At 46.1% G+C, this 10,764-nt stretch overlaps 1 protein-coding gene across 1 annotated transcript in view; it reads right to left on the reverse strand.

Moving 5' to 3' along the window:
- Positions 1-334: 334 nt before the first annotated feature.
- Positions 335-10,764, reverse strand: part of AKAP12 (A-kinase anchoring protein 12) — a 12,437-nt gene continuing 2,007 nt past the window's right edge. The window contains exons 2-3 of the mRNA XM_077775976.1: positions 2,230-7,234; positions 335-1,359 (exon numbers count right to left, since the gene is read on the reverse strand). Coding sequence (XP_077632102.1) covers positions 2,238-7,234 — 4,997 coding nt within the window. The 3' untranslated portion in view covers positions 335-1,359; positions 2,230-2,237. The remainder of the gene's footprint in view (positions 1,360-2,229; positions 7,235-10,764) is intronic.

The following is a 10,764-nucleotide window of genomic DNA, read 5'->3' on the forward strand; positions in this document are numbered from 1 at the left end:
TATTTCTCAAATATAAACATTTTTAAAAACTTCACAAAGAAATTTCCTTCTAGACATTTCTCCGTGTTTAAGACCAAAGATAGTCACAGAAAACTGACCTTTTCAGGAAGACACCACCAGAGGGCGGCATTGTATCCGTACTGTCCCGTCTGAAACCACTCGTGGTTTATGTTAGTAGATGCCTCTTTGCTGGGGGCTCCTCTGAACATTACCTCAAACCAGAATAGCATGGTGACAAACCAGTACGGTGCGGTGACAACACTGGAAACTTCTACCTTCTCTGCTTTTAGAACCCAGTAAATATGCCCCTAGTAGCTAATGAAACCAGCAGATCTAAGTGAAGCAAATATTTTATTTAAGTCAGTTGTCAAATCACAGTTTATCCAAATGAACTTAATGCAACATTGTCCTTAAAAGAGTGGGCACAAAAATGGCACAGACACAATCCAGGATCTAGCAAAATACCATCTGTAAAGAACCTGACGGACTTCATGCTGTGTGTGAATGTGGTCCAGCATATAAGAGTAGAATAGAAAACTTAAAATAGTCAATTATTTTTTGAGAAGATGAAAAACATTTCACTACTTTGCCTCAGGAGTCGAGCGCACTCATCGGTCCAAATGGCCACACCAATTCAGAGAAAAGGCTTAAAGTTAATCGCTACTGGAAAAAACTCCCTTCCAACCCCCACTGGGCTAGAAAGAAAAATTTCACAGTAACAATGGAACATTCTGTGTGTTTCCCCCCCAAAAAAGCTTTTTATTTTTAGCACACTGTGCATAGTACGAAAGTGACCAACTTGAGAGCCATAGGAAACACGGACCCGACCCTTAGTGGACTTGGAAGTCCGAACGGTAGCTTCTGATCAGGAATGTTGTTCCTAGGAAGCTGTCTGCACGGGTTACGGCTGACGCTTAGAGCTTCCCACCACACTCTGCCTGATACAAAAGGAATGCACCATACTGTACATTTCCTTCATCGTTAAGAAAAAAATATACAATAGATACAGGAGGATTACTTCAAACATACATATAAATACATAAGGAACGGTACTCCAGTTTGAGAAGCAGAACTGGTAGGGCAACTCCAGTTCTGGGTGAAGAGCTGAGGACCTTAAATCAGAAAGGTTAAGTGGCACAGAGCGGGAAGAGCGGGGCGGCCCTGCAAAGAGGCAACGGTAAATGGCGGTAGCTCCCGATGCGGCCTCGGGGTTGTCCGGGTGCCTCGGAGACGAGGTCAGTCCAGGGGCCTGTTCTGCGCTTCGGAGTCTGAGATACTGGTCGTGAGTGTCGTCAGCAGCATTCATTCTCTCCTACTGCCTGTCTTCACATTCTGGTCTTGCAAACACGCGGGGCAGAACTGTGGGAGGAAGGAGGAGTCACAAGTCAGTCAAGTCTCCTCTCCTCCCCTGTTCATTCCGTGAGCCCCCCCCCCCCCCCCGGCCCCCGCCTCNTCACCACAGAACTGGTGGCCTGTGGTGCCAGCATTCAGGAGCATCACATGCACCGGGAATTTTTTAAATGTTTGGTTACTACTGATAGCAAAAAAATGGTGGGTTTTTTTTTTGTTCTTTTTTTTAGAGAACTATAAACTAAAACTTCAAGCTGTAGGATAAAAACCTACTTTGGGGGGCGCCTGGGTGGCTTAGTCGGTTAAGCGTCCGACTTTCGCTTAGGTCATGATCTCGTGGTTCGTGGGTTCGGGCCCCGCGTCAGGCTCTGTGCTGACTGCCAGCTCAGAGCCTGGAGCCTGTTTCAGTCTGTGACTCCTCTCTCTCTGACCCTCCCCTGCTCACGCTGTCTCTCTCTCTCCGAGAAATTAAAAAAAAAAACAAAAAACCTACTTTGGATCTCTAGTTAAAACTAGAAAAATTCAATAAACCGGTTAGTATGGTGCTGTGAGCACAACATATCTCTTACACCTTTGAGCCAAACACACAAACGCACACTTGTGTGCACACACATGCCCCTTTATTTTCTTGGAAAGCAGTCACATAGGGGTAAAATGAAGCCACTGTTTTCATGACACCATTAGGACTGAATGGTACGTCAGGGAGGGGAAAAAAGGAAGTAAACCTAGGTCTCCTGATCTACTTGACTGTTTTTTCCCCAACAGAAGGTTCTGCAGAAAGTCATAATGATTTAAACTCCTGCTTCCTTTACAGCCGATTTCCCATCGAGTGGCATGAAGGAGGGGAAAGGGTTTTAGAAGAAAAGGAAGCCTGCTTACATGACGTTCTAGGATCCTGTGGGTTCGGATTTTGCCGGTTCTTCCTCTTGCTTCTGTGTCTCTTCTGGTGTTTGGGTTTTGATCTCTTCTTCTGACTCCCCGAGTGCTTTTGCTTCCTGCAATTCTAATTCCTGGCCACCTTCCTCCTCTTTCAGTGCTGGTACATCTGTGTCCAGACACCCTTTGGTTAAGCCTCCTGAGGCCTCAGAATCTTCCAGCACTGAGGGGCGGCTCTCAGGGTCATCGACAGCATCATCTCTTTCTTCTTCCTGGGATTCACTGAGTGACTCCTCTATCCTTTCTCCTGACTCGGCATGATCACCACCTTCTGGAATAGACTCTGTTCCAGTTGTTTCTTTCTTTTCCTCAGATGGGAGAACTGCCTCTTCAGGATGCTGGTCACCTACACTGGAACTTTCCACCTCCACAGCTGGGGTCTCTTCTGGCACTTCACTCACAGCTTTGGACACGTCAGCGTGGGTTTGGTCCACGGCGGTTAGGGTGGATTCTTCTTCGGCTGCAGTGGTTTGTGTTTCATCCTGTGTGGAGGCCTGAAGTACCCTTTCTTCCTCCTCAATTTGCTGTGGAGCTTCCTGGGTAGCAGCCTTCATCGGCTGAGCCTGTGTCTGGAAATCAGCGGCGGTTTCTTCAGTACTTACTAACTGGTCAACAGCTGTCTGGATCACATTTTGTACAAGTTTACTGCTCTCGGTCTCAAGTTTCAAAATCTCGCTTTCAGCCTTGAAATCTTCCTTGCTTGGTTCATCTCCTGGGGCTTCCTGGCAACCAGCCGGCTCATCTTCTTTCTCGGAGGCCCATTTCTGTGGCGTGGTTTTGTCTCCTTCTGGGTCAGCAACGATGCCTCCTTCAGGCGTGGCCGATATAGCTTCCAGTATGGACTCTGGCTGAGACTCTGTCCCTGTAGGCACCTCGTCTTCCCCTGGCTGAGTAGTGAAGTCTTCATCTTTTTCAGAGGCTGCTTCTTCCGGTATTAAATGTACATCTGCAGATTCCAAAGTTTCAGGTGCTTCTAGAATCTTGACAGTTTCTTCTAAGACCTTCTCCTCCACGGCTGCAGCTGTTAGAGTTAATGATGGCTCAGAGCTTTGAACTTGAGTTTCTGTGTAGGCCGCGTCCTCTTGAGCTGGCCCAGGAGAACTTTCTTCCAAACTGGTAACCTCCTTTTCCCCGTCGATGATGGCCACGCTAACCGTCTGCACCAGTTGCTTACTAAGCTCCTCAGATACTGTCACAGCTGGTTTTTGCTCAAGTTTCTCTTCACTCGCTTGGGTTGGCTCTGCTTCCATTTTCTCCTTTTCTACTTCAATTACCAGCTCTTTCTCCACTTGGGTTGGAGGAGATGGTGTGTGGCTCTGGAGTTCAATATTATCATTCTTCTGAAATTCAGGATCTTCAGTAACTTCATCTTCAAGGGCAACAACTTCCACGGTCTCTTTCTGACTGACTGTGGTTTCAGTGTCTGCAGACACCTCGGGGCCTTCGACAAGAGGTTTGTCTCTGGTTTCCTGGTCAGTTGATCGGCCTTCCTCTTCCATCACTTCAGTCTTTGAAAGAATGGGTACGGTTTCCACTGATATCTCTTCATCTGTATGTTCTAGAACCTCTTCCATTTTTGAATGTCCTGTATCTTCTTCCTGGGATTGAAAACTAGAAGGTGCTGGAGGCATCTGCTCTGATGTAGGAACCGCCTCTGCTTCTGTGACCTGCGACTGGGTATCAGAGGCAACCTCGGGATCTTCGTGGATTTCTGTCATCTTCTCTTGCTGTGTTATATTCAGAGCTTCAGAATCTGCTACTGGGGTGCTTCCGTTGGTCTCACTGTCGGTAAGGGTTTCAGCTGAGTCGGGAGCAACAGCCTGTTCTAGAATAAATTCTGATTTTACCTCAACCAAGGTCTCAGCTGGACAAGTGGTTCTAAGCTCACTAGACTCACCAGACTCTACGCTGTCGGTGACTTGAGGAACTTGTTCAAAGCTTTCTGGGGTGGCCTGTACAATCACTTCCCCTTGTGTTAAAGACTCAGTCTCAGTTTCTTCCACACGTACTTTCAGCACTACGTCTGCCTCTTTCCTCAGATCCGGCCCTTGAGAATCTTCTTCCACTTCTACCTCCTCTGGTATTTTGGCGCCTACTTCCTGCATTGTCTGCATCGTGTCTTCCGGCCCTCTGGTGTCGGGCAATTGTGATTCTTCCCTAACTTTTTCTGCGACTGCCTGCAGGACCTGTTGAGTTCGCCTCTCTTGGTCTTCTATGTCCGGCACACCGCCTTCCACCTCCTGAACTGGCGTCGCTTCCTCCGTGGTGACTGGAGAGTCAGTTAGCTGAGAAACGGCTGAGACCATGTCGGCGGTCTCTTCAGCACCAGATGCTTCTGCTGCTTCTTCAGCGCAAAGCGCCTCGGAAGTTTCTGCAGCTGTCACAGCATCAGAAGTTAACTCTACCTCACTGATGACTGTGTCATCAGTGGCATCAGGACCCTCCGGCAGAGTTTTGGTAACAACGGCGGTTTCCTCTGCAAGGACTTCCCCTTCAGATACCTCCTCGGTTAGGGGTTTGGCTTCATCTTCTATTTGTTCGAGAGGTCCTGTCACTGAGGCAGATATCCAAGAGGGTGACCTTTCTTCAACATTGCTAAGAGCCCTCGCCCCGTCAACGACAGTCACAGTCACAGCATGAACCAGATTTGTACTGAGCTCCTCGGACACAGAAACAGCTACCTTTTGCTCAGGCTTCTCCTCGCTCTTTTGGTCTTGCTGTGCTTCGATTTTCTCCCTTTCTACTGCATCATACTCGGACAGAGGTACCACCGCTGGGACGTCGGAATCATCTTCGTTGACCTCTGTTGGCCCCGCATCTTCAACAGTGGCTTGCTCCAGTTTCCCATCTGCCCTTTTCTTCCTTCGTCCGGGAATAAACTTCTTAATTGAAACCCAAGACTCTTCTTTCCCGGGTTCGACATCTGAAGCTGAATGTTCTATGCCAGACCCAGTTGCAGAGTCTTCGCTTTTCTCTTCCAGTTTTGACTTTGATTTTTTCCGAGGAGTAACTAATCTTTTAAATGACTCCCAGGTGGAAACTCCCTCCCCTTCAGAGGGGCTGCCAGCTTGCTCCGGGGAGGAGCTCCCTGGCCCTTGATCGTGTTCTTGGGAACTAGCAAGGGCAGCATCCGGTCCTGTGTCTTTGTCGTCTGGCTTCTGGCTGTCTCCTGCCACTGTTTTTGGCCCCGCCTCATCATCAGAAGATGATGCTTTCCTTGCCCTTTTCTTGGATGACCCCACACAAATCAAAGCTTCCCAAGACACCGAAGTATCAACTCTGCGCTTCGGCTCTTCGGGCTTTTGCTCCTCTCCGTTCCCTTTGGCTTCCTCTTGCACCTCCGAGGCTGCGCTCTCCGTGGACGACAAGGTAGCGCTCTTTACCTTCTCCAGCTCGTCTTCCTTATCGCTTTCGGAAAGCCTTCTAACACGCTTCTTGGGCGTCACCATCTTTTTGAAAGATGCCCAGGGAGTAACGCCTTCTCTCTTCTTCTCCCCGTCAGAAACAGCTCCTTCCTCGCCTTCCGGTTCTGGCTGTGCGTCCGCGACGCCCTTCTCCAGACACGTGATCTCCTCCGGTTCCTCGGGGGACGAGGCAGAGCTCTCGCCCTTCTGTTCGTCGGTGCTGTCCGGAGACTCCGGGGCAGCGTGGTGCTGTTCCGCGCACTCCTCATCTCCCCCTCCTCGCTTCCCCTTCTGCTTCTTGCCAGAAAGCTTTTTCAGGCCGGTGCTGGTAAAAAGCTTTTTTAAAGGGCTTCCTTGTACCTTCAGTCTCTCTTGCGAGGACAGCACATCCACCTCGCACACCGGGCCCTCGGGGTGTGCGGGGGGCGCCTTCTCTTCCGGGCTCAGGTCGCTGGGCGGGGCGTGGTCACCCCCGGGGGCGAACACTTCCGGGGTCTTCGCCGGCTCCTCCGTCCCGACTTCCGCCTGGGTTTCCCCCACCGGTTCGGGAGGCAGGGGCTCCACTACTTCCACCTCTTCCTCCTCGGCCTCCGGCTCCCCCGCCTTCTTCTCGGTCATGCTGACGTGGACTTCGGCAACCGTCTCCACTCTATCATCAAACACTTCCGTGGCTAAAGGGGCGGGCTTCTCTTCGGGAGCCTCCTGCCCTTGACCGTCGGAGGGCAGCTCCACTTTTTCATATTCGGCGGACAGTCGTGCGTCGCCGACACCCTCGGCGGTGTCCTGTGGGCGCGGCGGTTGCGGAGCGGCCCCTTTCTCGGAGGTCTCTTCCGCCTTTTCCTGTTCTTCTGCGTCTGCCTTTTCTGGCTCTTGGTCCTTTTTCTTCTCTGAAGCTTCCGGCTCCTCTTCCTTGGGCTTCCTGAAACTGGTCTTTTCCCTCCAGCCGGCCCAGCCCTGAGTGAAGAATTTTTTGAAGGGGGACGCGGTTTCACTGGCCACGGGACTGGTCGGAGAGTCTAGAGATTTGGTGGGTTCTTTGTGTTTTTCCTCTGCTTCTTTGCCTTCCTCTGCCGCCTGCCCAGACTCTGCCGGAAGAGAAACTTCTGTGTTGCTTGGCTCATGTTGAAGGGTGTCTTCGGGTTTCTCTGTGGACTGTTTTAGTTCACTTTCTTTGGCTGTTGCGTCTCCGGTCTCCCGGCTGGGCTCCTGGTGGTCGCCGGCCCCATCTGATGCCGCCGCTCCTTCGCCTTCGTCTTTTTTGACAGTGAGTAGTTGGACAGTGTCAGATTTCTCGGTCTTATCCTTTTTTACAGTGAATTTAAAGCCGACAAACTTAAACACCTTCTTAAATCCAACATCATTAGACTGGGACTCAGTAGGTTGTATTAGCTCTTCTAAATGGCTTTCCGAAGAAGGAATCTGTTCGATGACTTCTGGCATTTCCTCCTGCTCCTCCTTTGTGACGTCTTGAACAACCGCTGAACCAGATGCCATGTCTCTATCTGAGCCTCTTTCACTCACATCTTCAGACTCTCTCTGTCCAACTATTAACAGAAAAAAGAGCAGTGGGGGAGAAGGGAGAAGATTATTACAGTTGGAAAAAAAATCACATATTTAAGAAAACATAATCAAATGTTCTTTAATGTCAGGCAATCCAGGATAGGGTAAAAGTGTTATCAGTATTTATAAATCTCAGTACATTAGACAAATGCTGCCGCTTTCAAAGGACCTTTAAACATTCAGGTTTGAAGATACTACTCTGCTCCTTCTGTTCCCCACAAAGGAAAAGTTAACACCCTCAAGTACCAGCGTATGAAATATATAAGTAGCTGCAGCATCACCAAGAGTGGGTCAAGCAGATGGCATAAAGAAGTTCTGTTGCAATGCAGAACGGGATCAGTCATCATGCCCATGACCTAGAATCCATGCCATTTAGGAGAAATAAGCGAAATAATAACAAAAACGTAAGAATCTACACAAATCTAAGGAGGGACATTCTATGTGGTAACTAGCTGGTCTCTTTAACAAGTCCCAAAAAATGACCAGAGCTCAATGGGGGAAATCCCTGGCTGGGTCAGGGAAAGTGTTAAGAAACAGCTTACCACGAGAGAAAGGAGGTGTTCAACAACATAACACAGAAACTTGTAGAATCATTATGTAGCAAAGAAATTTGTAGAGTCATGATGTCATACACTTGAAACTAATGTGACATTGTATATCAACTATGCTCAAATAAAAACTTTTTTTTTAAAAAAAAAGGTGGTACAAAAGCTGAGAGGGGCACATTGAAAAAGGGACACAGGGGCCAGCTTGAAGAGGTTCCTGCGGCCCGAGTGATGAAGCATGACAAGGAATAATGACAGTGATGGGTAATAGAACATGGGAAAAAAAATCCATGAATCAAGGGTGATACTAAAAAGGTAAATATGGAACAGGGCGTATTTCCTTATGAAAAATGCCAGTCAATGAATTTAGATACAGCTTTCACTTTGACCTACAGTCATTCACTTTAGCATTTCAAAATTCTACGGCATCAGGATTCACCTATTGTTTATTAAGGACAAGAGTTAACAAAAACTTTTCTTTTACAGCCAGTTAACAGAGGCTCTTCCTAGACCAGGGCAAACAGCTGTTCAGCCTTGAAGATGTGGAGCATTATTGTCTTTAACGATGGATTTATGTCATTCATCATGTAGGATACACGCATATAAAATAACAGAAGTGGATTTTCTTTTGTAGTTATTTGAGGAGAAGAAAGCCATGTTGTAGTTTGGTTCATCTGTAGGGTCAGCTGAACTGGACGTTTCCAGTTGTTTTGAAAAGTAAAAATCATTTCTTATAATATTTCTTATAAAATAATATGAAGCACTGTTTCCTGGCAAGTGTGGTTACAGTAAGTTTTACTCTTCTGAAGGTGGGGGTGACTGATAAATTTGGAGCTAGTCACATCGCCATTAAAATCAGAAACAAACAAGAAGGGTAGGGAAGAAGTTGTGATAGAAAAGACTTGAAAACAAAGCAAGGAAATGGTCGGATTCACTATAGCTGAAATGGTTGTCTTATTTGGAAAAGCCTAGCTGGCCGTTTGTCATTAGAGTAAAGAACTGCTCTTTACCAATACCTGTGTGGTAACTCAGCCAAAAATCCAGACATGCTAGAAATCTTTGGGTGTCAGGAAACCTACAGGTTTAGAGTATTGGCACACAGACCCCAAGGAAGAACTTCCTGTACAGTGGAGACATCTGGCAGGTACTGCCTTAAATTTAACATCCCCAACAATGGAACAAAACTGTCAGCACGCTTTCTGATGGGAGGCAGTGAGAAGGCCAATAAATCACCGACGATGTTCCTGCCAAAAATGTTTAATGGAATCTGTAAGGAAACAGATAAATTGATGAAGGGTATTCTGTAAAACAACTAGTTTGGCCTAATACATCAATGTCACAAAGGACAAAAATCAAACAAAAACACAAGTAGATTGTCTGCAAGTAACTTTCAGACAGTTTAAGGAGAGAGATTGAAGGTTGGGGTGGGGGGCAGGAGAGAGAATGTGCTAAAATATCAATAATTGGTGAATTAGGTCAAGTGTATATGGATGTGCATTCTAGTTGTTTTTAAATTTTAAAAAATCAATGAAGGTTTAAAAAGCAAGTCAGTGTGATGGAATAAAAGGAGAAGCACTGAGCTAAATTAATAAATTTAAGAAATAAAACAATGAGACAAGCTGGGCATGGTCCTAAATTGGATATTAGTTAGGGCAAACTAGCAAAAGGGTATTTTTTTTTTAATGTTTTATTTATTTCTGATAGACAGCGTGAGCAGGGGAGGGTCAGAGAGAGAGGGAGACACAGAATCTGAAACAGGCTCCAGGTTCTGAGCTAGCTGTCAGCACAGAGCCCGATGTGGGGCTCGAACCCACAAACTGTGAGACCATGACCTGAGACAAAGACGCTTAGCCGACTAAGCCACCCAGGTGCCCCGCAAAAGGGTATTTTTGACTTCTCTTGGGAATATGTGAGTATGATTTGGGATTAGATAAGATGGGGTTTTTACTGAAATGAAAGAGTTGAGAAGTGGCTGAAGAAAAACAGGTTGCCAAATAGTATATACAGTATGATCTCATTTAACCCCCACCTCCACCCATACCTCACGTATGATCTCTGGGGGACGGAAATGTGATCTATTTTAGTTTTGCTTGTATCAATTTTCTAATTCTCCCTATAAGAATATGTAATGCTTTCTCTAACAAAAAAGTCAATGAAAGCAAACACAGAAAAGGTCTTAATAAAATTGTAATAATATACTTAATGCTCACAGCATAAAATGAAGCTTAGTGAGTATGAACAGTATGAATAACAATACAAAGAACATATCCATAATATGTGAAATACAGATATATTTGGAAATAAGAACACAGCACGCTTCCCCAAATCCATAAATTCACCCAGCTTATGGAATCTTACTTCCCCATGAGAATAGTTTTATTCTTGATGTGAAATATTATAATCTATGTCTATAAATTTCCATCACAGTACTGGTTGGGTTTTATTTTAGGAAGAGAAACTAAGGAAGCATTCTAATACTAATACTAAGCACATGGCACTGCGTGGACAGGCCCTTTGACAATAACACAGTGACCGTCTCTACCTGTTTCTGGAAGAGCTTTGGGAAACAGTCAATTCTCATGGATCCTAACTGACATCAGCATCTAAGGTAGCATTAAATAAGTAACAAATTAAAAAACCAGATAACTCAATGTTTTAGAGAAGGAGGTTTGAAGCAAAACCAAGAGTCTCATTATTTTCATCTGAAGTGCCCTTCCTGATTTTCCTTTAAAAAAAAAAAATCACTACGAAATACACATTTCTGACCAACTTTAAACTTTGTAAAGAATAAAGAAATACTTAGCGCCCACATTGTGGCAAACATTCCAAGAGAAAGAAAAATTCAGCCTGTCGAGATATGTTGTTAGATTTCTGAGAGTATCTGCGGACACTTCCTTCAAGTCAGGAGATGGGCCCTCCTCTGTCTTCTGGGAACACGCTTCCCTTTTTTTTTTTTTTTTTTTTCCTAT

This window comes from Crocuta crocuta, unplaced genomic scaffold, assembly GCF_008692635.1.
Source record: "Crocuta crocuta isolate KB4526 unplaced genomic scaffold, BGI_CrCroc_1.0 scaffold25, whole genome shotgun sequence".
NCBI lineage: Eukaryota > Metazoa > Chordata > Mammalia > Carnivora > Hyaenidae > Crocuta > Crocuta crocuta.